Below are 27,184 nucleotides of genomic sequence, written 5' to 3' on the forward strand. Positions count from 1 at the left end.
TTTCACACACATGATTTCATATGATCCCACAATAATGCTTTCTTTTTTCCCTACCCCTATACTGCCCCCTGCCCTGTAACCACTACTGTAAATTTATGACTTAATTGATTTTGTTGGCTGCTTATCTTTGCATTAATTTTTTCACATTTTTGAATTTTGGTTTGCAGAGTCATTTGCATTTCAAGTTAGAGTTTTTGTTTGTTCTTTTTCCTCTTTAACACTTTCTCTCTTCTTGACTTCCTCTATGCTGATCTAATCCTTGCTTAAAAGTTTTGGGAGTACTCGCCTCCTTAGTTCCTGAGTCCTTTGTTGAGACTGGTCACTGGTGCACTGCCAGGTTATTTCTTGCCTTTACTCCTGGGGCTTGCAGCTAGTTACAGGTCATAACTTCAAATGGTAACGAAAAGGTTTTTTTCTTGCCCCAGCCTCCTCTGCCACTTTGAGGAGCCTTGCTCTTGCCCTATAGCTTTAAGCAATAAATCTGCCTTTGCCCGCATCTCACATGGCACACTTTTAGTCTTTACTACCCCAAAGGAGTTGAATTCCCCGCCTCTATGTCTCTACTGGGACTCAGGATGAAGCAAGCCTGTGATTTCGGCTCTACTCAAGATTTTATGTTTCTAATGTTTTGTTTTGTTTTGGGGGTTGGATGTATCTTTTTGGTTTTCTGTTTCTATATTTCATCTACCATTGGTATGTATTTGGTGCAGAGGTGGTACATCAACGTATGAATTTATGGAACCATGTTGACTAGAAATCACAGATCCATTCTTCACACTACAGCTAGAATTCTACTTTCAAAAATGAGAGCCTGATTATGTCAGTTCCGTGCTTCCTATCACGCTTAGGATAAAGACACAAGTCCTTAAAGTCTACAAGGTCTGGCCCCTAGGCTCCTACCACCCCGACCTTTCAGTCCCTCATATGTGCCATGTTCCTCCCCTGACCCTACCCCAAAGGCCGTTGCACATGCTCTTCTCTCTACCTAAAACACTCTTTCCATCCTTCTTTGTTATCTTTCTTTACTTAGTTAAAGCCTACTAATCCCTCTGATCTCAACTCACTTGCCATTTCTTCAAGGAAATTTTCCCTGATCTCCTTGTCTAGCTCAAGTTCTTTTTCTTAAATGCCTTCATAGCACCATGTACCTTTTTTCGTTGTTTGTTTGGTACCACTTATCATAACTGCAATTTTACATGTATTTCTATGATTATTATATTAATGTCAGGCTATAAACTCCACGGGGGCAAGGGTCATGTCTGTTTTTATTTACCACTGTATCCCCAAACTAGCTGCTGAATGACTGAAAGAAAATTCTAACTCTTCAACATGGTATTCCAGGTACCCCAAACGATAGCCACAACCAACCCTACCATACAAGCACTACTAGCTACTAATACCAAACAAGTAAGCTATGCTCCAGCTATTAGTGGCCTACTATTCTTCAAGTATGCCTTTATTTTCTGCCTCTGAATACTTATGGCTAAAATCATTGCCTCTGCTTACAACATCCTCTCCACTAACTCAGCCTGATGAAGATTCATCACAAATGCCACCTTGTTCATGAAGCCTTTCCCTAATCTCCTTATCTATACTTTATTTATGGTGTTAATATTTCCCCTCATATATATATATATATATATATATATATATGAGTGATATATATATCTATGATATAGATAGATAGATATATCTGTCATATCCTCTAGGTTGTAAGTTTCCTAAGGGCAAAGGCCATATGGCCATTTCCACAACCACATAACAGTCACTTAACATTTGTTGAACTGATCTTGGGCATAGATAATTAAGCTTATTTTTGTTGATTTGTAGAAGATACCAATTTTATTAGAAAGTGGCTATGCTGTATTTAAACTTCATCAAACAAAATGATATACTAAAACAAACCCCTTTTGGTTTTGAGTTATATAAAATAAATGTTTGGTTGTTTTGTGCATGTTATACTGAAATAAAAATAAGAACACATGGAGAGGGGCTTCCCTGGTGGCACAGTGGTTAAGAATCCACCTGCCAATGCAGGAGACACAGATTCGAGCCCTGGTCCGGGAAGATCCCACATGCCGTGAAGCAACTAAGCCCGTGTGCCACAACTACTGAGCCTGCACTCTAGAGCCCACGAGCCACAACTACTGAGCCCGTGCACCTAGAGCCCATGCTCAGCGACAAGAGAAGCCACTGCAACGAGAAGCCCACGCAGCACAAGGAAAAGTAGCCCCAGCTCACCACAACTAGAGAAAGCCCGTGCACAGCAATGAAGACCCAACACAGCCATTAATTAATTAATTAATTAAATAAATTTAAAAAAACACTTGAAGAGGACAAAAGGACATATTTTATGGTTTCTAAGGTGACACAAATAAATGTAAATAAAGCTCTATCAATGTTTTACTTATTCTTTCTGCTATTAAAACTTAGAATATCTTAATTTCTAAATGGGTAGCAAGAGCTTTTTTTGTTTTGGGGGGGCGGGGGGTAGGGGGGAGTGGCAGTGCGGTGATAAAGAGAGTGGAGCTGCTCCCTTCCGGAGCTGGAAAGCACACAGGTTAGTGGCCACAGGGGCACTTTCATTTTGAGACCATGCCATATCCCATGAAAATCTGGAGAAGGGTTTCCTTGAGTTGACAGGTCTATGTTGGTGAATTAAAGGAGAGAAAAAGGACACAAAAGATAAGTAATCTCAGGGTGTAAGGCTCAGCAGGTACAGAATAGAAAACCCAATGGATATAAAAAAAGAAAGAAATCAAGTCTCAGGACAGCACGGAAAAGCAGCAGAACAAAGAAACAGTGGGAAAGATTCCTACCTATTCCTTCTACAGCAACACACCAAAATAACTGCATGTCTTTTTAAGAGAAATACATAAAAAGTGATCTCTACCTATAATATATTTATAACCTTGCTAAAGAGAAATCTTACACACGAGACAATCATCAGAGAATTCCAAGTAATCTTTAAATGCTAAATGTAATCTTGCAGTTACATAAAATAATTGGGCAGATGTGTCCGTTTCACTAATACAGCCAAACTAGTGAAAAACACAGGTAGAGCTAAACAAAATTGATGCAAAATAACCAAAAGTGTTCAGTGTATCAAGTGTGGAAAAAAGGTTTTAAGTTCTAAAGCATTTCAAACCACAGAAAGGGTAAGTTCTTTTCTCCGCATTTCCACTGACTCTAAAAATAAACCCCGATTATTTTCCAGATTATAAAAGAAATATGAGTTCATTATTTAAAAAAATTCTAACACTACACAAATGCATCATAATGAAAACCAACAATCTATATAACTATTTCCTTTGGAGGTAACCAGTGTTATCAGTTGGGTAACAACCACTTTTTGATTACTTGAGACACAGGAATAGGAGAGCTGCTCTGAACAAGTTATGCTATTATTTCAGTTTCTCCTTTGCCCTGTACCCTTCCTACACCACTGCTAAGGAGGCAGAAGAGGAAAAAGAATATCCAAAATACATGCTGATCTTCCACAACAGGCAAACCACAAACAAGATTAACCCCTGGAAAAAAAAGAAAAAAAAACCAAAGCTGACTGGGCAAAACTGTTACACTACGTGGCAGAAACAAGTATTACTTGATTTTGAGAAATGGAGTAATAGTAGAAAAAACACTAACCTTTCCTTTTTATTACCCTCAATAATCAAAAAAGGGGATAGCATTTTTCCTTCAAAGAAAAAGGTTTTATTTTAGAATAGTTTTAGATTTAGCACAAAGCTACAAAGATAGTACAGGGAGTTCCCATGTGCCCTGTACCTAGTTTTCTGTGTCATCAATATCTTCTGTTAGTGTGGTACATTTGTCACAATTAATGAACCAGCATGGATACATTATCATTACCCAAAGCTCATACTTTGTTCAGATTCCCTTAGTTTTCACTTCCTGTCCTTTTTCTGTCATAGCATCCCATCCAGGATACCACATTACATTTAGCTGTCATGTCTCATTAGACTCCTCTTGGCTGTGACAGTTTCTCAAACTTTCCTTGATTTTGATGACCTTGACAGTTTTTTGAGGAGTACTGGTCAGGTATTATGTAGAATGTCCCCCAACTGGGATTTATATGATGCTTTTCTCATGATTAGACTGGGGTCATAGGTTTGGGGGAGGAAGACCACAGAGGTAAAATGCCACTCCCACAACATCATAGCAAAAGTAGACACTATCAACATGACTTATCACTATTGATGTTAACTTTGATCATCTGGCTGAGGAAGTGTTTGTCAAGTTTCTCCACTGTGAAGTTATTCTTTTTCCCCCCTTTTCATACTGTGATCTTTGGAAGGAAGTCAGTGTGCAGCCCACACTTAAAGAGGGGGCAGTTATGCTCTACCTCTCTGGGGGCAGAGTATTTACACTAATTATTTGGAATTCTTCTGCTCGAGTAATGTGTCTGTTCTCTCCCACTTATTTATTTAATCATTTATTTATAGTAGTATGAACTCATGGATATTTACTTTATACTTTGGGTTATAATCTAATATTACTTTATTTTGCTGTTCACTTAGTTTACCTTTGGCAATTACAAGCTTTCTGTTCACTCCCATGTTCCTTTGACATACCTCCATAATTGTGTGTTTTTTTAAGCACTTCCTCACTTCTGGCACTACAAAATTCCCTACTGGTACAACATTATTTTTTAAAAGCTAAAAAACATAGCTAATTAGGTAGGTCTGAAATAGAAACTGTTTTAAAAGGAAAATTTTATCTTAAAATAAGCATTTTAACACAAAATTAATGATGAATAAAGTGGTACCATTGTAATAATAATTAAGTAAGAATAATTTATATAGATTCAAAAACATGCTTAAGTAAATTTACTACTCACTCTGGAACTGCTGCTTGTCAGACTTAACAAATATTTTAAAAAATTTTTAGTTAAAGTGAGTATTATACTTTCACTCTACCTACCACATTCCTGAGAAGCGTATTTTGAAATACTGTCATAGAAGCAAAGTACACACAATAATGATTCACAATCTCAACACACCCTAAATAGTTATCACACAAAAATTATCAGTGACACATCAAGAGGAGGATCAACTTGCCATTAAGATTTTGCCAGAGAGAAAACAGATTTGGGAGCTTGGCAATGCTGTTTTCCTAACAATGCTGTTTGAAGATAGCCAATCAGTTGACTAATGCAATTGGGAAAATGTTTCAAACACTACGCAGAGTATACCTTTTGGGGATATTTGGAAAGAAAAGGATATGAGGCCAAATTCATTACAGAAACTTTGCCTGACTTCCTTCAAAGTGTTTCTACTTACTTCTTTGATCACTTTACTAAAAACCCACTTATCCAACAGCTGATCATTCACTTCATTAGCTATTGGTACATGTAAGAATAATTCTGAGTGGTGTAGACTATTCCAGCAGTGGCATGACAAGACAGAACTCTTACAAGTGTCAAGCAGGTGAAATGGGTGGAATGGCACATGGATGGAAGGAAGCATCTAGTCAGTTTGGCATTATTTGACCTAGGGCAATGTGACTTCCCTGACATCATGTCATGAAAGCTAAATAGTAAGAAAAAAATCCAAGAACCATTTTTTGTGTTCTTCAGTGAATTCTGGATTGGCATCATCCATTAATGCTTATTTATTTCCCTACGTCATTTGGCTGGGGGGGGGGGGTGACCCTTGACTAGCTAGATGTAACTATTTTAAATAAACATAAGGAGTCAAGATTAGGTCTACCCCCCCCCATGTAATAAACTTATAGATTAGAGAATTCTTATAAGCTCTTCCTGAACTCAAATGAAATAGGACTTAAATGCTGCCACCAGATGAGTTGCCTTAAGATTCACAGTCCAAGTTTATGGTTTCCACTGATTAAAAAAAAAAATCTTCAGGCTTTTGAATACATACTAACAGTGACTTATTTGGGTGATTATTTCAGATGCACTACAAAGAAACATGCAATTCCATTGGTTTGACACTCCATATAATTACTTTCAGTCTCAGGTTTTCTCCATTTAACATATTCTCTTTGGGCTATTTAACAGTTTTTTAGAAGTCATACTCTAGGTAACTTTAACCATCATAATGCTAATATAACTACTTGATAACATAACTGTTGGTTATGGAAACATGACAAACTTCTATTCTGAAAGTGGAAGAAGTATATTATTCTTAGGAACAGGTTTTAGTACTTTAAAATGAGTTTCATATATTTAGTTTAAAAAATAGATTCCTAATCTAAGAATCATTTAGACTTCTAATAGTTTTGAGTATTTGACTTATACAATTGCTTGTTTTAGTAAAGCAGTATGAGTACACTTCAGAGCAAACGTTTTTATGCAATAGTGGTTCTCAAAACGTGGTCCCCAAACCAGGAGCCAGCATTACCTAGGAACTTTTAAGAAATGTAAATCCTCAGCTCTACCCCAGACCTTCTGAATCGGGAACTCTGGGTGCAGGGCCAGAAATCCTGTTTTAGCAAGCCCTCTAGGTGATTCTGATGCACACTAAAGTTTGAGAATCAATATTCTAAAGTATAGCAGAAACACTAGTGGTTAAGTTTAAAGATTTTAAATTTTCTTATCTTTAAAAATATGTGAGTTTTTTTTTTAAGAAATGTAATAAGTACTCATAAATATATATAATTCTAGAAAGTAAAAAATGAAGTCCCTTCCTGGATTAGAGTTTAACCTGGAATAACTGGATTAATAATTGTTCCTGTAACCCCTAGCCTTAAAAACACTGAAAGAACCACTTTTAAAAATCCACTGGAAAGAAACTATTGATAAGTAGTTGACTAAAATTAAAATGCTTAGACATAACCTCCAATCACTTATTTCCAATCATTAGTAATCAACAAGATGTATGAAAGTAAACTGGGAACAATGACAAGTTTTTGATTGTAGATTTCAATATAAGAAAAAGATTACTCAAACACCTTCTCAGAGTAGACATGGGGACAGCCTTCTTTGAAGGCAATAAAAGCAGCATGACCCCCAAGTTTTGAGACCCAGTTACAAGACCTTCTACCTCTTAAGCGAGCCCTTAAGAGCTAGTCTTTAAGCACGAGAAACAATTATATGGAGAAGAGTAGTAAAAGTTAAGAAGGTGTAATAAAAATTTCACTTAATCTAACATTTGCCCTTGCAAACATAGTAAGGAGTTTCCTTGTTACCATAACATTATTGAAACATAATTTCAAGCACAGCTGGTGTCAAACTCCAAACATTTCTATAGTTTGGGCAAAAAAAAATATGCCCAGGATTTACAAACACAAAAAAACCCATCGAGCATAGTTTATTTTATTTTAGGTTCTTTATGGTATTGAAACATTTACAAGAGGTTGTGTAAATCAACAGAAAGAAATAAAATAACTTGGGTGGCAGGAAAAAAATGAGAACTCACTGCCAAGTAAATGCTACTGCCAAATGACTTTTTTTTTCTTTTTCTCTTTTTTTTTTTCAAATGACTTTTAATGGCTAATACCCTTTCTTCCTCCATTTTTCTCTCACTGTAGTAAAACCAACTAAGAGATGGCAATCAAAACAAATTCTGCAGTGCTTCTACCAAACTACTTTCTATTCAATGCCCCAAGCATGCTGTAAGAATGAAAGTATTAGGTGCTGATGTCTGGCCATAATTCTTTTAAATTACATTATAAATTTTCTTTCTGTGGAAGTCATTTTAACCAATTCTTAGTTATCTACAAAAATAGGGAACAGAGTTTTGAACAGCTAGCAAAATTAACTAAAATGATGTACTTTCCCCCCTGTACACCCTCTACTAGAGGAGCTTATGAACAACTGAAAACCCCAAATGCAACCTGCAAAAGGAGCAAGGGGAAAAAAAAAACGGACTGACTCCTGGGGAGGCCTGTGTGTCGGAGTGGGAGTGCCGGTGGGGGGCGGGGAGGAGATGACAAGAGCGAAAATGCAGGATGAGAAGCTTTCTACTTTATACCCTTTGTTTTCTGGGTGAAAGCTTAGGATGTTGTCCCTGTCCCCTCAAGGCAATCTCACATCACCCATTATTAATAATGACTTGGTGGCTCAAAAGAAAAATCCATCTAAAAATGAAAGTTGTGAAAGCATGTGTAAAGTATGAGTTATGGAGACTTTAGAATTCCTACTTCATCATTCTGGGAAAAACAATCAATAAAAGCATCAGTTCTTTCCACATAAAACCACAGTGAAGGAATTTGATATTGAAAAAAGGAGTCTAGGCACAGACAGTTTGCACTGACATGATGAAACTCATTTCTGACTCCTGGACTTGACCACTGTTAACAAGCAAGACATCACCAGCTTCAGTGCAGTAGTCATCAGAGCTGTTAAAAAATACTAATCCTCTTTCTCCTTCCAGGCACATGGTAGGACTGCCTTTCCTATGCTGCTGAACTCAGGTGTAGCTATGTAACCTGTATTAACTGGTATCATATCTGAGCAGAAGCTTTGGGTCAGTGTGTGCTTCACCACTTTCCCTTTTCCCTCTGCCACAGTGACTGGCAATATTTCAGAAAGTTATTCTGGGTCCTGGAATGAGAATGGTGATGACAAAGATGACCTAAAATGGACATATAGCATGAACAAAAAAATAATTCATTTTAAGCCAATGAAATTTTGAGTTTATTTCTGCAGCATTACCTAGCCTATCCTGACTAATATAGTCTGTCTTTTGTTTTCTCTATATTGTTAATATATTTCTCATTTACTTACTCTACAGAGAAGTTAGCTATTTATTTAGAGACTCAAGTTTAGGTTCTAAGCATCAGTTCAAAAAGAATGAATGAGGACACGGGGAGGAGGAAGGGTAAGCTGGGACAAAGTGAGAGAGTGGCATGGACATATATACACTACCAAATGTAAAACAGATAGCTAATGGGAAGCAGCCACATAGCACAGGGAGATCAGCTCGGTGCTTTGTGACCACCTAGAGGGGTGGGATAGGGAGGGTGGGAGAGAGACACAAGAGGGAGGAGATATGGGGATATATGTATATGTATAGCTGATTCACTTTGTTATACAGCAGAAACTAACACAACATTGTAAAGCAATTATACTCCAATAAAGATGTTAAAATTAAAAAAAGCATGAAGACCCCAAACTGAAAAAACTACAAGAGTAGATGGTCAGTTATTTAAATTAGGAGACTAAACACATCATAAAAAACTACTATGCTTTTATTTCTACAGAGTTAAGACCACAGACAACTAAATGAACTCACAGGGTTGTTGTGTTTTTTTTCTTTTGCATTTTCCTTCCCTTTCTTTTTTAAATTTTTTTGGCTGTGTTGGGTATTCATTGCTGTGCACGGGCTTTCCCTGGTTGCAGCGAGCGGGGGCTACTCTTCGTTGCGGTGTGTGGGCTTCTCATTGCAGTGGCTTCTCTTGTTGCGGAGCACAGGCTCTAGGTGCGTAGGCTTCAGTAGTTGTGGCACGTGGGCTCAGTAGCTATGGCTCACGGGCTCTAAAGCGCAGGCTCAGTAGTTGTGGTGCATGGGCTTAGTTGTTCCGCGGCATGTGGGATCTTCCTGGACCAGGGCTCGAACCCGTGTCCCCTGCATTGGCAGGGGGATTCTTAACCACTGCGCCACCAGGGAAGTCCTTTCTTTTGCATTTACTGGACTATGTGCCAGGCACTGCAATAGTGCTTTTCAAGGATTAGCTCATTTAATCATCACATAGGAACCAGGAGGTTAAGTAACTTAGCCTAGGTCACATAGCTACTGCGTGAAGTAAGCTGCCAAGAATAAAACTCAAGAAGTTTTCAGTTAATCCTGAAAAGCAGATAAGTTATTTCTAACAGGTTATATGAATTACTGTATATCCATTTGTTCATTCTTTCAGTCATTCACTAAGCATCTCCTAAGCACTTATGGTGTTCAAGGCCCTTTTCTCAGTGCTGAGGATAAAACAGCAAGCAAGGTACACAAGATCTTCAATCTCAGGGCATTTGCATTGTAATGGAGGACAGTAACAAAGTTAACAGAGAAATGTATAGGTAATTATAGATACTAAGTGCTATGAAGGAATTAAATCAGTTATCTACTGCTGTGTGATATATCACTCAAAAACTTGGATTAAAATAATCTCTTACTGGGCTTCCCTGCTGGCGCAGTGGTTGAGAGTCCGCCTGCCGATGCAGGGGACAGGGGTTCGTGTCCCAGTCCGGGAGGATCCCACATGCTGCGGAGCAGTTGGGCCCGTGAGCCATGGCCTCTGGGCCTGCGCGTCCGGAGCCTGTGCTCCGCAGCAGGAGAGGCCACAACAGTGAGAGGCGCACGTACCGCAAAAAAAAAAAAAAGAAAAAATTTCTTACTTTCTCACAATACTATGGGTTGGCAATTTGGGTTGGGCTCAGCTGGATGTTATTCTGTTCCATGTGGTATAGGCTAGGCCCATTCATTGCTCACAATCATTTGGCAGGTTGCCTGGAGGTTGTCGGTCCCAGATGACTTTACGCACACATCAGGAGCCTTAGTTGGGAAGGCTGAGTTCTCTCTCTCTCCCCCCACCCCCCTCCCTCTCTCCATGTGGCATCTCCTCCTCAATGAGACTAACCTTGGCTTATTCATAAGGTGTAGTTCCTAATGAGTAACAGCATAGCTGCATGGCCTTCTGAGCCCAAGTCCCACATGTCACTTCTGCTACATTCAAAAGGCAAGTCATAAGGCAACCCCAGATTCAAGAGATGAGGAAACAGACTCCATCTCATGATGAGAAACTGAAAAGAAACTGTGGCCATTTTTAATCCACCATAGAAACAAATAAGGTTGTTGTAACTGAAAATACAGGCATAGGTTGGGTGAGCAGAGTGGGGTTACTTTAGAAGAATCAGGGAAGATCTTTGAGATGCTGATAATGATCCAACTGTTTGAAGAAGGAAACACATTAAAGGCTGAAGGAATACCAAGTACAAAAATCTTGAGGAAGGAACAAGTTTGGAATGTCTGAGGAACAGGAAAATTTCTAGTGTGTCTATAATTCAGTGAAAGGCAAAGAGAAAAAAACCAGAGATGAGGCTGAAAACAGAGGTAAAGATCAGATGATGAAAATTACTATAATCCATGATAAGGAACTTGGATTTTATCCTAAGTATCCTGCAAAGTCAATGAGGCAAGGATGAAAAAGCAAGGCAGCCACTTAGCAGTTTAGGTGAGAGATGATGTTAATAGGGATAGAAAGAAGTGATTAGATTACAGGATGTATTTGGGAATCATGACCATTAAAACTTGTCAGTCAACTGGATGTGGGGCTAGTGAAAAAGAGTAGTTGAGGTTACAATCCTTGGAGGATGGTGGTGCCAATTACTCACTCACTTGAGCTTAAAAAAATATGGATACAATTTAATTTCTACCTCTCATTATGCAGTGCTTTTCCTCAAGTATTTGTAAGAGCCCAAATAACATGTTGTTGAGAAATGGCTGTTCATAAAAAAATCCATGCTGCTCCAAAAACATAGTTTATTAAATTAAAAGAAAAGAAATCAGATTCAAAAAATCCAAAACACTAGACCTTGCAGGTAATGAAAAAGGAATGTTGGTCTAAGTGCTACATAAAGGCTGGCTCAAGGGCTGTACAAGGGTTCATACCTAACACTTTCTAATCTAGTCACTGTTTCTCCCAAATTACAACACGTTCTGGAGAACTGAATGTTACAAAACCATTTTGCAATACTTAAAATTTTTTTTTAAAAATTCTTATCCCATGTATTTTGGGTAAACATTATTCTCCATTTTTACATTCCAAGTAAATTTTTAAGAAAAGAATCATACACAAACACAAGAATCACTCTCAATAGACAACAAAATGCAAAATATACTATGAATTTCTTGTTTAGATAACATAACCATCAGCCTAATCATGTTCCAGCATTCACAGCATTTATCAGCCTATAGACATACCCTCACATCTTAAAACAGTATCTGGCATGTAACAGTTGCTCAATAAACAGCAACTGATTCTACATTGTAATTCCCTGCTAAGATGCTCTAACTGTTCTTCTCAAAATGGAAGCTATATATCAATAATTAACCTGCCAGTCACTCAGAACCCTTCCCTCTTCTCAAAAATACAAATACAAACCAAAACCTTTCTTCTTCTGAAAAACTGCAACCAAATATATATACGTATATATATATTTGCTGTACACGGGCCTCTCACTGTTGTGGCCTCTCCCGTTGCGGAGCACAGGCTCCGGACGCGCAGGCTCTGCGGCCATGGCTCACGGGCCTAGCCGCTCCACAGCATGTGGGATCTTCCCAGACCGGGGCAAGAACCCGAGTTCCCTGCATCGGCAGGTGGACTCTCAACCACTGCGCCACCAGGGAAGCCCCAAATAAATATTTTTGAAAAGCAGAATACACTTAACACTTGAAAAACATCTAAAGGTGAGTAACAAGTCTTATTTTGCCCAGATTTACTAAAGGTTCAACAGATGAATTAGAAAGGGTCAAGCCTAGTCCTGTCTAAATCTCACTATACTCTAAATTATGTTGGTTTACCATCTACTGAAGATTGCTTCTTTAAAAGGGAACCTTCCTACACTGTTGATGGGAATATAAATTGGTGCAGCCACTATGGAAAACAGTACGGAGGTTCCTTAAAAAATTGAAAATAGAGTTACCGTATGATCCAGCAATCCCATTCCTGGGCATACATCTGGAGAAAACTCTAAATTGAAAAGATACATGTACCCCAATGTTCACAGAAGCACTATTTACAATAGCCAAGACATGGAAGCAACCTAGGTGTCCATCGACAGATGAATGGATAAAGAAGATGTGGTATATATATACAGTGGAATACTACTCAGCCACAAAAAAGAATGAAATAATGCCATTTGCAGCAACATGGATGAATCTAGAGATTATCATACTAAGTCAGACAAAGACAAATATCATATGATATCACTTATATGTGGAATCTTAAAAATGATACAAATGAACTTATGTACAAAGCAGAAACAGACTCACAGCCATAGAAAACAAACTTATGTTACCAAAGAGGGACGGGGGATAAATTAAGAGTCTGGAATTTGCAAATACAAGCTACTATATATAAAATAGATATACAATAAGGTCCTACTGTACAGCACAGGGAACTACATTGAATATCTTGTGATAACTTACAATGGAAAAGAATCTGAAAAAGAATATATACATATATAACTGAATCACTTAGCTATATACCAGAAACTAACACAACATCGTAAATCAACTATACTTCAATTAAAAAAAAAAGATTGTTTCCCTAAAAATGCAAACACTAAAATGTAAATAGATAGCTAGTGGGAAGCAACCGCATAGCACAGGGAGATCAGCTCCGTGCTTTGTGACCACCTAGAGGGGTGGGATAGGGAGGGTGGGAGGGAGATGCAAGAGGGAGGAGATATGGGGATATATGTATACGTATAGCTGATTCACTTTGTTATAAAGCAGAAACTAACACACCATTGTAAAACAATTTTACTACAATAAAGATGTTTAAAAAATGCAGACACTATAAATTCAAGAACTAAAACTATATAACTTTAGAAGAAAAGATAGGCATAAATCTTCATAATCCTGGATTAGGTAACGATTGATTGATTGATGCATGCATGCACGCTGCACAGCATGGCATGTGGGATCTTAGTTTCCCAACCAGGGACTGAACCCGAGCCCCCTGCGTGGAAGCACAGAGTCTTAACCACTGGAACACCAGGGAAGTCCCAGGCAATGATTTCTTTAGATAGGACACCAACAGCAGGCAAAAAAAAAGACAAACTGGACTTCATCAAAATTAAAAACTTTTGTGCTTCAAAGGATACCATCAAGAGACTGGAAAGACAATCCAAATGGGAGAAAATATTTGCAAATCATATACCTGATAAATCCCTAGTATTCAGAATACATGAAAAAATTACAACTCAATAAAAAGACAAGTAATGCTATTAAAAAATAAGCAAAAGATTTTAATAGACATTTCTCCAAAGAAGATATATAAATGGCCAATAAGCACATGAAAAATGCTCAACATCATATACCATTAGGAAATGCAATCAAAACTACAATGAGATACCATTTCATACCTACTAGGATAGCTATAATAAAAAAGACTGGTAATAACAAGTGTTGGTAAGGATGTGGAGAAATTGGAATCTTATATACTGCTGGTGGAAATGTAAAATGGTGCAGATGCTTTGGAAGTTTGGCAGTTCCTTAAAAGGTTAAACAGAGAACTACCATATGACCTGGAAATTCCACTGCTTAGGTATATACCCAAGAGAACTGAAAACATGCTCACACAAAACATGTACATGAAGTGTTCACAGTAGCATTATTCTTAATAGCCAAAAAGTGGAAATAATCCAAATCTTCACAAACTAATGAAGAGATAAATAAAATGTGGCATATCCATACAACGGAACATTATTCAGCAATAAAAAGTAATGAAGTACTAGGACTTCCCTGGTGGTCCAGTGGTTAGGAATACACCTTCCAACGCAGGGGATGCGGGTTCAATCCCTGGTCAGGGAACTAAGATCCCTCATGCTGCGGGGCAATTAAGCCCGTGCGCTCTAGAGCCCGCGTGCTACAGCTAGAGAGAAGCCCATTGCTGCAATGAAGATCCTGTGTGCTGCAACTAAGACCCAACACAGCCAAATAAATAAATAAATATTTTTTAAAAAGTAATGAAGCACTGATTCATGCTACAATATGGATGAAATTTGGAAGCATGCTAAGTGAAAATATGAAATGTCTAGAATAGGTAAATCCATGAAGACAGAAAATAGATTAGTGGTTACCAAGGGTAAGGGGAGAAAGGAATTGAGAGTGACCACTAAAGGATATGGGGTTACTTTGAGGGGAATGAAAAATATTCTGGAATTTGATATCAATAATGATTGCAAAACTCTGTAAATATACAGTTGTCCCTTAGTATCCAGTGGGGATTGGTTCCAGAACCCCTGGGAGATACCAAAAGCCATGGATGTTCAAGTCCTTTGTATAAAAATGGCATACTTGGCCCTCCGTATCTGAAGATGCAGAACCAGCAGATTCAGAGGGCCCACTGTACTAAAACTCACTGAACTGTACACTTTAAAAGGATGAATATTATGGCTTATGAATTATACCTCAATGTAGGTACTAAAGAAATGACACATTACTTGATCAAAATCCTAAACTGTGCCAAAAGTGAAATCTAGTCGGGGACTTTACAATCTCCAGTTCGATTCAGTATATCCTGTAATGGTATTAAGACACCAGAAACTACAAGATGGCCATGGATTTAGTAATAACTTTTAAGCAAAAAACAAAAAAAGCAAAAAAAAAGTTTTCTTTTTCAGTAACAAACAAAATCATATATTAATCATATAGTTCCATGCCGTATTTATGTTTTCAGAATCACAAGTAACATTTAAATAGGAATCTTCATATCTGAGTTAAAGGCTCTTCTGAATTACTTTTGGCCATAGCCGCTCTATGACATGTAACAAACATACTACTCTCCTGAGAACCTGTGTTCTTCACCTTTACTTTTCTATCACTTTTAAGACCAACAGCAAAAACAGTGAAGAATACTGGGGGTTTGCCTGCATTTCATATTTGATTATTGCTTTTTCTTTCAATGAATGATGCCATTCTGCAAAAATCGGTTTTAACAACCTCTCCTTGCTTTAAAATTCTGTACGTTATTCTGAGAAATGTGTCAATTACCACCACCTTTTACTGCATGGTTAGAAAACCCTCAGCAAATATTTAAAGTTAAGATTAAGGTTAAAATTAAACAGCGTGTGGAGCTGCCAATACAACTAACTCAACTGAGGTCACAAGTGGATGAACAGACATAGCTGTGTACAGCTAAATGTGCACATTCCCAGGCAATGACAACCACCAGTAAGTCTCAACTCTACAAGGTGACTGGCAAGTTTCTACTGACATCAATTATAAGACATAATCTGATTTCAAAAAAAATTAAAATATAAAAAAGTGCATATGAAAATTGAAAAAACAAGTTCACAACCAGAACTTATTTTTAGCTCAAGTCACTATCACCCCTAAACTGTATAGGCTCTGAGATCAAGATATGTGATCAAGGTGTACTCCCTAAATAATGAATGTAAAAATGGTCTTTTCTAATTTATGAACTTACAGAGGACAATGCTGGATACATAATTGACCATTAATAGAAAAGGACCAAGAAGAATTTGTCACATATTATGTAGAGGGTCCATGGAAAAAACATAAATGACCTGTACATTATTCCACAGAAAAAAACCTGGAAACTTCTTCACACAAAGATGAAAAACTCTAGAACTAAGATTCCTAATCTTTCCTTTGTGCACACTTAAAGGCAACTGTATTAAGAGAGAGAAAATACTAGCAAACAGAATCAAACAGCACATTAAAAGGATCATACACCACGATCAGGTGGGGTTTATCCCAGGAATGCAAGGATTCTTCAATATATACGCAAATCAATCAATGTGATAAACTATATTAAAAAATTGAAGGAGAAAAACCATATGATCATCTCAATAGATGCAGAAAAAGCTTATGACAAAATTCAACATCCATTTATGATAAAAACCCTCCAGAAAGTAGGCATAGAGGGAACTTACCTCAACATAATAAAGGCCATATGACAAACCCACAGCCAGCATTGTTCTCAATGGTGAAAAACTGAAACCGTTTCCACTAAGATCAAAAACAAACAAAGTTGGGCTTCCCTGGTGGCGCAGTGGTTGAGAGTCCACCTGCCGATGCAGGAGACACGGGTTCGTGCCCCGGTCCGGGAAGGTCCCACATGTTGCGGAGTGGCTAGGCCCATGGGCCGTGGCCGCTGAGCCTGCACATCCAGAGCCTGTGCTCCGCAACGGGAGAGACCACATCAGTGAGAGGCTCGCGTACCCCCCCCCCAAAAAAAAAGCCCAAACAAGGTTGTCCACTCTCACCACTATTATTCAACATAGTTTTGGAAGTTTTAGCCACAGCAATCAGAGAAGAAAAACAAATAAAAGGAATCCAAATTGGAAAAGAAGAAGTAGAGCTGTCATTGTTTGCAGATGACATGATACTATACATAGAGAATCCTAAAGATGCTACCAGAAAACTACTAGAGCTAATCAATGAATTTGGTAAAGTAGCAGGATACAAAATTAATGCACAGAAATCTCTTGCATTCCTATACACTACTGATGAAAAATCTGAAAGAGAAATTAAGGAAACACTCCCATTTACCATTGCAACAAAAAGAATAAAATACCTAGGAATAAACCTACCTAATGAGACAAAAGACCTGTATACAGAAAACTATAAGACACCAATGAAAGAAATTAAAGACGATATAAACAGATGGAGAGATATACCATGTTCTTGGATTGAAAGAATCAACATTGTGAAAATGACTCTACTATGCAAAGCAATCTACAGATTCAGTGCAATCCCTATCAAACTACCAATGGTATTTTTCACAGAACTAGAACAAAAAATTTCACAATTTGTATGGAAACACAAAAGACCCGGAATAGCCAAAGCAATCTTGAGAAAGAAAAACGGAGCTGGAGGAATCAGGCTCGCTGACTTCAGACTATACTGCAAAGCTACACTAAACAAGACAGTATCGTACTGACACAAAAACAGAAATACAGATCAATGGAACAGGATGGAAAGCCCAGAGATAAACCCACATACATATGGTCACCTTATCTATGATAAAGGAGGCAAGAATGCACAATGGAGAAAAGACAGCCTCTTCAATAAGTGGTGCTGGGAAGACTGGACAGCTACATGTAAAAGAATGAAATTAGAACACTCTCTAACACCATACACAAAAATAAACTCAAAATGGAATAAAGACCTAAATGTAAGGCCAGACACTATAAAACTTACAGGAAAACATAGGCAGAGCACTCTATGACATAAATCACAGCATGATCCTTTTTGACCCACCTTCTAGAGAAATGGAAATAAAAACAAAAATAAACAAATGGAACCTAATGATACTTAAAAGAAAGGAAACCATAAAGAAGACAAAAAGACAACCCTCAGAATGGGAGAAAATATTTGCAAATGAAGCAACTGACAAAGGATTAATCTCTGAAATATACAAGCAGCTCATGCAGCTCAATATCAAAAAAACAAACAACCCAATCCAAAAATGGGCAGAAGACCTAAATAGACATTTCTCCAAAGAAGATATACAGATTGCCAACAAACATATGAAAGGATGCTCAACATTACTAATCATTAGAGAAATGCAAATCAAAACTACATTGAGGTATCACCTCACAGTAGTCAGAATGGCCATTGTCAAAAAGTCTGCCAACAATAAATGCTGGAGTGGGTGTGGAGAAAAGGGAACCCTCTTGCACTGTTGGTGGGAATGTAAACTGATACAGCCACTATGGAGAACAGTATGGAGGTTCCTTAAAAAACTACAAATAGAACTACCATATGACCCAGCAATCCCACTACTGGGCATATACCCTGAGAAAACCATAATTCAAAAAGAGTCATGTCCCACAATGTTCACTGCAGCTCTATTTACAATAGCCAGGACATGGAAGCAACCTAAGTGTCCGTTGACAGATGAATGGATAAAGAAGATGTGGCACATATATATAAAATGGAATATTACTCAGCCATAAAGAGAAACGAAATTGAGTTATTTGTAGTGAGATGGATGGACCTAGAGTGTGTCATAAAGAGTGAAGTCAGAAAGAGAAAAACAAATACTATATGCTAACACATATATATGGATAAAAAAGAAAAAAAAATGGTTCTGAAGAACCTAGGGGCAGGACAGGAATAAAGACACAGACATAGAGAATGGACTTGAGGACATGGGGAGGGGGAAGGGTTAGGTGGGACAAAGTGAGAGAGTGGCATGGACACGTATACACTACCAAATGTAAAACAGATAGCTAGTGGGAAGCAACCGCATAGCACAGGGATATCAGCTCGGTGCTTTGTGACCACCTAGATGGGTGGGATAGGGAGGGTGGGAGGGAGACGCGAGAGGGAGGGGATATGGGGATATATGTATACGTATAGCTGATTCACTTTGTGATACAGCAGAAACTAACACACCATTGTAAAGCAATTATACTTCAATAGAGATGTTAAAAAAAAAAGGGAGAGAGAGAAAGAGGACAAATAAGAAGGTCAAGAATATTTCCTTTCTGGGTTATTTTATTAAACTTTGTTTACAAATTTTAGAAATGTTTGATCTAAGAAATCTGGGTTAAAACTGTCCAGTGCTTTTCACATAGCAGATTCATGGCACAAATGCAACTAAATAATTGAGGCAATCATGTAATAAGCAACTTTGAAGAAATGTGTTCTATTTGGGCACTTTTATACACTGTTGGTGGGAGTACAAATTGCTACGATCATTTTGGAAAGCAATTTGGCAATATGTAGTGAGACCTTTAAAAATATCCTTACCCTTTGACTCAAGAGTTCTATTTCTGGGAATCCATTCTCAGGAAATCATCTGAAACGTGCACAGAGATCTTCTTCCAAGCATTATTTACCATGGTGAAAAATGAGAAACAATCTAATATGCCCACCAACAGGGAAATGATTAAAAAATTGTGGTAATCCATAAGATACAGTTATTTTAGAATATTTACCAAGAATGCCTTTTTACTTTTCCTGATGGTGATTTTTTTTTAATTTTAAAGTAATATATATTCATTGTAAAGAAAATTTTAAAAACATAATGAAAAAGTAAAATCCTCTTATTGTCTTATACTCTATCCCCAACTCCTAAAGTTAACTATTGTTAAGTTTTTATGTGTAATTTCTAGAAATTTTCTAGTCAGATACAAACTTACCTAACAAACATTTATATATGGGTAATCCTTTGGTTTGCTTTTAACACAAGTGGGGCCATATTCAGTTTGTTGCTCTTCAACTTCTTTCTTACACTTAACTTTGGGTATCGTTCCACATCAGTACATACAGATCTCCCTCATTCATTTAAAATAGATGTTTCAACATATATCAGGTCCTAAGTTGACAGATATTTAGGTTGATTACACTTTTCTGCTTACAAACAAGGCTATAACTAACATATTTGGACACATAACTTTATATAGTAATGTGAATATATTCGTTTCTAAGAGTAGAATTTCAAACCTTTTAGGCATCCAAAGTTATTGCCAAATCACCCACCAAAAAAACATTGTACTGATACCCTCTTCTCTACCTCTCCAAACCATTCAAAATACTGGATACTACCAACTTTTAAATCTCTGCCAGTCTGGAAGACAAACATTTTAATTTGCATAACTAGAATTATGAAAAGGGTTAAGCCACTTTTCTACTGCATGGTTCATCTTTTTCTTATAGACTTATAGAGACCTTGGTACAGTCACGAAATTAGTCCTTTGTCACATGTATTGTAAACAATTTTTTTCAGTTTGTTTTTATTTTTTTATTTTTATTATTTTTTTTTTTGGCGGTACGCGGGCCTCTCACTGTTGTGGCCTCTCCCCTTGCGGAGCACAGGCTCCGGACGCACAGGCTCAGCGGCCATGGCTCACGGGCCCAGCCGCCCCGTGGCATGTGGGATCTTCCTAGACCAGGGCACGAACCCGTGTCCCCTGCATCGGCAGGCGGACTCTCAACCACTGCGCCACCAGGGAAGCCCTGTTTTTATTTTTAAACAATGTTAATAGTATTTTTTACTATCTAACAAATTTCTCTATTCCTCCCATTAGGGTTCCTGAATTTTATATATGCTTCAAACGTCCTTCCATCTCAAATATTTTTAAAAAGTACATGATTTCTCCTATTCTTTTTATAATTTCATTTTTACTGAGAGCTTTCAACAACTGTAAATTAAAATACAGATATATAATTATTTACACAGTTGGAGCCCAATTAGGTAAAAAAAAAATAGAAAAATACGGCAAGGAAATAAAACATTGACAGTGATTATTGTTGAATGTTAGGATTATATATGATTTTCTTTTCTGTAACTTCCAAATTTTCTACAAGGAACAGAACTTACTTTTGTTTTGTTTGTTTTTTTTGCGGTACACGGGCCTCTCACTGTCGTGGCCTCTTGCGCCGCGGAGCACAGGCTCCGGACGTGCAGGCTCAGCGGCCATGGCTCATGGACCCAGCCGCTCCGCGGCATGTGGGATCTTCCTGGACCGGGGCACGAACCCACATCCCCTGCATCGGCAGGCGGACTCTCAACCACTGCACCACCAAGGAAGCCCAGGCCCTACTTTTATAATCATAAGAAAATAAAATTTCTTAAAATCAAATTTTAAATTTTTCTTAAGTTTTTGATGGTACTGGCTTCAATTTTCAATCAAGTATTGTTTGAGTACCTCACCTAGAGTCAAACAGTAATACTAAATCTAATACTAAGGCAGCGATTTGTATTTTCTTTTAGCTCCATTGACATGGATGACACAACAAGAGAAAATCTTATACTGCCAAACGGGTTTGCTAAAAGCAAGAATTACGGTTCCATTTGGGAAGTTACTTTGAATAGTAATCACAATAATAGTTACACCTATTAGGTACTTAGTATGTGCCAAGTATTCTTCACTACATCTTTAAGAGATGGGTACTATTATTATGCCTATTTTACAGATTGGGAAACTAAGGCACAGATAGGTTAAATAACTTGCTCAAACTATGAAAGCAATTAAAAGTGGTAGATTGAATATAAAAAGTCTGGTTCCAGAATACCCATTCTTAATTTCTAAACTAAAATGCTACTTTAAAGCTATTTAAAATGCTATTAAATGCTATTCAGGTGGCATCTCTGAGTCTCCAAGCTGAGATTTCCCACATATAATGCCAGTGCACTACCACACATAACAGTGCTCTGAAAAGCTGGGTAATAACAATTACTTGTCACATAAACTATGGCTTACATTAAATTATTTTAAGAGTAAAAGCTAAAAGTAGTGGCAGATGCCTATGATTTCCCTGGCCCATCATTTGATCTCTGCCTCTCTGCCAAAATCTGCTAAAATCTTTAAAAATGTGCACATTTTGGGCTTCCCTGGTGGCGCAGTGGTTGAGAGTCCGCCTGCCGATGCAGGGGACACGGGTTCGTGCCCCGGTCCGGGAAGATCCCACATGCTGCGGAGCGGCTGGGCCCGTGAGCCATGGCTGCTGAGCCTGTGCGTCCGGAGCCTGTGCTCCACAATGGGAGAGGCCACAACAGTGAGAGGCCCGTTTACCGCAAAAAAAAAAAAAAAAAAAAAATGTGCACATTTTTCTCCCACAATGCCGGGGAATGTGTTTACTACATCATCTTCAACATGGTACCTGCATAAGTTATTCCCATTTGGGCTATATATTTCTGGCAAGCCAATTTTTAGTGCTTTGTGTGAAGCTGAAAGTCAAATAGAAGGTAAACAAACAGGAAACTTCTCATTCTCACAGTTTAGATGGGAATGAACTCTTCTGATTCTGAGCTGTACCATGCATTAGTGATAATAATTTCATACTTCCTATTCTGGCTTTGCTTTTGTCAATGTTACTGCTTCAAAGGGCCCTTCAGGTACCTAAGAGATAGAAATATTTTCAACTTACTTTTGTGTTTTTTAATAATAAAGGAGAAAAAGTACATACTTGACCATAAGAATGTAGGCACAAACGTAAAGGAAAGGCATACAAAAAATTTTCTATAAATCTACCGTGTCCTTTGTTAGTAGCTGTAAGCTTTTTTGAGTACAAATGGTCAAATTGGACTAGTAGCATCTCTGAGAAAAAGCTTTTAAGTTGGCAGTAATTTTTAAGAAATAATAGTTTAACTACAGATGAATGGCCATAGATTGCCAGGAATAAGAGCCACAAGTCTGAAACCCAGGAACTCTCTACAATCAACTTTTGATGTTATGACTGCTTTCTAAGGATTTACTGAACAAAATTGACCTTAATTTTCTAATCTGTAAAAATGGGGATTAAAATAATTGCTCACTAGTGCTATAAAAAATCATGATATTCCTATTAGAAACTACTAGGACACTTAGAAATTGACAGAACAAACAATTACCTTACAAAAAAAAGAACTGCTTAGGTTAATTTATGAACATAGTATGTTTAGAAAAACACAAATGTGAGTTATGATTAACATCTCTTAATAGTATATGTTGATAAATTTCAAATGGAGGGATGTGATCCACAGGGACAAGATAGAGTAACCCCAAAGAGTAGAGACCTAGGAGAAGGTTAGCTAAAGGTTACACAAAAAGGGCTGAACTGGCCCTTTATTACATAGACTTTTTAATCTCTCACGCTTGCCCTGCCTGTAAGAGCCACTTACTTGCCAGAGATGAAAACACTGAATCTTAGATGACTGGTTGGTCACTTTTGGGAACTTATTTTTAGAGGAAGGTAAAATGGGAAACTAAGAGACCCAAGGAAGATCACAAATGGGTACAATAAATATTTCTAGAGATTTGGAATAACAAAATAAAACTTGTACTTACAACTTGAGATTCACGAGCTTTAGGAAACATTTTGGCAACATTGAGCCCATCAATGACAATATCAAAAGGAGGATGGTATTTTACAAAGTCCTGAAATCTCTTAAGTTCCTAAAAAAGAAAAGTCAGATAAAATATTAATAAGAACCTAGTAAGGTCTTTATTATAAACACACTGCTATGACTTTCATTATTGTTCTGGTAAGTCAAAATATTCATCCCTTAAAAATACACACACACACACACAGATGCTTTCAAAATGAAATCTGAAAAGACCAGCCTAATAGATACAACTGCATGTAATTATCTGATACATCTTATAATCTCATAGTGTTTTACACTTCACATGGTATTTCATTTGATCTGTAACCAGTTATCTAGTCTGCTACACTGACACACATGGTAGTCAGATGAGAATAAAATGTCAAAATCTCTATGCCCTGTTCTATAAGCCAAGGAGAAGCGAATCTCAGATATGCCAGTCTATCAGTGCAACCATGTTGAAAAAACAAGACTCTATAACTTGTACTCCTCTCTTGTCATCAAGAGGATTTGGTTACTTATGGCTATTTTGAAGAGTTGAAAATTCATTCATTCATTCAACAAACATTTGTTGAAAGCCTCATTCTATTGAAAATGGGCACTGTTGTTCATGGTGACCATAAATTGTTAATGTGGCTACATTGAGACACAGGTTTTGCTTCCATCACTGTAATTTTATTGCAGTGGTGACAATGAGACATGTAACATATTTTTTGCTAGGCTCATAAGTAAAAATTGGATATAACAAGGCTTTTCAATATTAGAAAAGATGAAGGAATAAACAGCAATGTGCTTGCTATATTTAACTTCTGGGGAAAAAAAATTTGTTGACCACCTATATGCCCAGCAGTTACCAAAGAGACAAAAGCCCAACTTAATGGAGCTTGTATTTTAATGGAAGGAGACACAAAATAAACAAGTTAATATATTAAATGTCAAATGTGATGAGTGCTATGGATGGAAGAGAAGGAGGAGAGGGAGTTCCACTCCTGGTAATGATGGAGTAGTCTGTAATGGATTACCAGATAATATAATATTTTCTATATAAAAAATAACTATTTGAAGGTGCTAGAGAATGACCAAAAGCAAGCAGAAATTGGAGGGCACAAAACATATGAAAGAAGGTTTGATGGTTTTAAAACATGTCTGAAAATTCTTTGACACTCCTCCCCCCTCAAAAGGTAGAGTCTAACTCCCTTCTCTTGAATAGAGGCTTTTCTTTGTGACTGCCTCAATGAATGAGTGTGGCAGAAGTGACACTCTGTGACTTCCAAGGCTGGGTATTAAAAGGAAATACAGCTTCCATCTGGCTCTCCCTCTTAGGATGTCTGCTCTTTGAACCCAACCATCATTAAAAACCCAGGCAGAGGTCATGGGTCATGTACAGGTGTTCTACCTGACAGTCGAACTGAGTCCGAGCCAAAAGCCAACACCAACCATCAGATCTAGAGAGTAAGGGAGATTTCAAGATGACCTTAGTCTTCATTTGATTACAACAGTAGAAGGACCAAGCAAAAATCACACAACTCAGTTTAGTCAAACCCTAGAACCATGAGATGATATAATCATAATAATAATAATAGGTGACTGTTTCTGTTTAATGCCACTACATTTGGGGTGGTTTGTTATCTATTTACAGATAACCAGATAATAAGTGAACTGCAGCAGGAGAAATTTGCCTGTATGTGGCTTTTTGCCAGAGGGCACTCTCTAGTCAGCATGGTTGGCAGGGGCAGCTGGAAATCAAGCAGAAAGCCACAGACTGACTGGTTTGAGAAATCAGAAGAGTTTGAGGCTGCCAGAGAGGCTGGGAAGTTACAGAAAGAATGCTAGAAAAGACGGAACTGCAAAAATCTGTGTATAAATCTGCCCAAATCCTTGGCTAACTCTTGATCTGTACCTGCGTGGAGGAGACTCCAAGGAGCCCAGCAAAAAAAAACAACAGATGAAAGACTTAAAAGACTCGAACAAAGATTTCAATTATTATCCACTGCAACAGTGGCAGAGTCTGGAGTCTCTAAGTCTAACCAAGTTTAACAGTCTGGTAAAGCAGAAAATCAATAACCTCCAGAGGAAGATAATGGAATCCAGAGCCTTTGCAAGATGCCCCTCACAATGTCCAACATACAACTTAAAAAATAATAAACATGAGAGGAAATAAGAAAATGTGACCCACAGTCAAGAGAGAAGAAAGTCAACAGAAATCAATCCAGGTCCAGATGCTGGAGTTAGCAGGCAAGAAATTTAAAGTAGCTACTATAAATAGATTTAAGAATTTAAAGGAAAATATAGTTATAATGAATGGAAAGAAAGGAAAAAAACAGAAAATGGAAACTATAAAAATGAACATTCTAGAGCCAAAAGGCACACATGTGGAATAAAATATTCACAGGGTGGACATTACAGATTAGGGATGGGAAAAGTAAGAGTCAGTGAACACAAATGACGGAGCAACAGAAATTATGCAACTGAAGGAAAAAAGATCGAAAGAAAAAGATAAAGCCTTAGTAACCTGTGGGACAATACCAAACAGACCAACATATGTGTCATTCGAGTCTAAAAGGAGAGGATGGAGAGGAAAAGAGAAAATAGAAAAGGGAATCTGAATAATGGCCAAAATTTGATGAAAAATATAACTTATTTAAGAAGCAGAGCAGACTCGAAGCAGGATAAATACAAACAAAATACAAAGCAGGATAAATCAAAGATAAATCAAACATGCAGGTGTGATATATATGACAACAATAGCATAAAAACCAGGAAGTGTTTGGTAAATGGAATTCTACTGCTACAAGGTTCCTACATTTTATGTGAAATGGTGTAATCTAAACTCTAAGTGGACTAGGTTAAAGATTCATATTATAATCCCAACTCACATATTTAAAAATAATACAGAAAAGGCATAGATAAAAAGCCAACAGAAGAATTCAATGAAATATTTTTAAAAATTTGATTAACCCAAAAGAACATGAAAGTAGGAACAGAGGAACCAAAAAAAATTTTTTTGGATAAATATAAAACAATAGCAAAATAAAATATTTAAATTCAACCCTATCAAAAATGCTGTTTATAAGACACATGCTTTGTTTTTTCTTCCAATTTTATTGCAATATAATTGACATACAGCCCTGTATAAGTTTAAGGTGTACAGCATAATGATTTGACTTACATACATTATGAAATGATTACCACAATAACTTTAATGAACATTCATCACCTTAAAATACACAAAATTTTTTAAAAAGAAAAAAAAAATTTTCTCGTGACAAGAACACTTAGGGTTTACACTCTTAACAACTCTTATATTTGACACACAGCAGGGTTAATTATATATATCAGGTTATACATCATATCTCTAGTACTTATTTATCTAAATAACTAGAAGTTTGTGCCTTTCGACTAACTTCATCCAATTTGCCCTCCCCCAACCCCGTCTCTGATAACCACAAATCTGATCTCTTTTTCTGTGAATTTGTTTGCTTGTTTGTTTTTGAAGTACAGTTGAACTACAACTGTATGTTAGTTCCTCATGCACAACATAGCGATTTGCTATTTCTATATGTTTCAAAATTATCACCACGATAAGTCTAGTTACTATCTGTCACCATAGAAAGATGTTACAATATTATTGACTACATTCCCCACACTGTACTGTTAACACCCGTGACTCATTTATTTGGTAACCGGGATGTCTGTACTTCTT

General features: G+C 37.3%; 1 protein-coding gene and 1 non-coding gene across 7 annotated transcripts in view; one reads left to right on the forward strand and one right to left on the reverse strand.

Annotated features, from left to right (window-relative positions):
• PRORP (protein only RNase P catalytic subunit) overlaps window positions 1–27,184 on the reverse strand; it is a 159,156-nt gene that overhangs the window by 80,993 nt on the left and 50,979 nt on the right. For 4 of the 6 annotated variants that reach the window (XR_012329999.1, XM_073800550.1, XM_073800551.1 and 1 more), the window contains exons 5-6: window positions 23,444–23,551; window positions 17,865–17,927 (exon numbers count right to left, since the gene is read on the reverse strand). The exons of 1 other annotated variant lie outside the window; for it this stretch is intronic. Coding sequence is in view for 4 of the 5 variants with exons in the window: in XM_073800550.1 (XP_073656651.1) it covers window positions 17,865–17,927; window positions 23,444–23,551 (171 nt within the window). In the remaining variant the exon portion in view is untranslated. The remainder of the gene's footprint in view (window positions 1–17,864; window positions 17,928–23,443; window positions 23,552–27,184) is intronic. One more of the 6 variants, XM_019924030.3, reaches the window with a different exon arrangement.
• Window positions 24,058–24,191, forward strand: LOC117311473 (small nucleolar RNA SNORA1). The gene has a single exon (XR_004525669.1). It is a non-coding gene; the product is annotated as a small nucleolar RNA SNORA1 (small nucleolar RNA).

Source organism: Tursiops truncatus, chromosome 2 (assembly GCF_011762595.2).
Source record: "Tursiops truncatus isolate mTurTru1 chromosome 2, mTurTru1.mat.Y, whole genome shotgun sequence".
NCBI lineage: Eukaryota > Metazoa > Chordata > Mammalia > Artiodactyla > Delphinidae > Tursiops > Tursiops truncatus.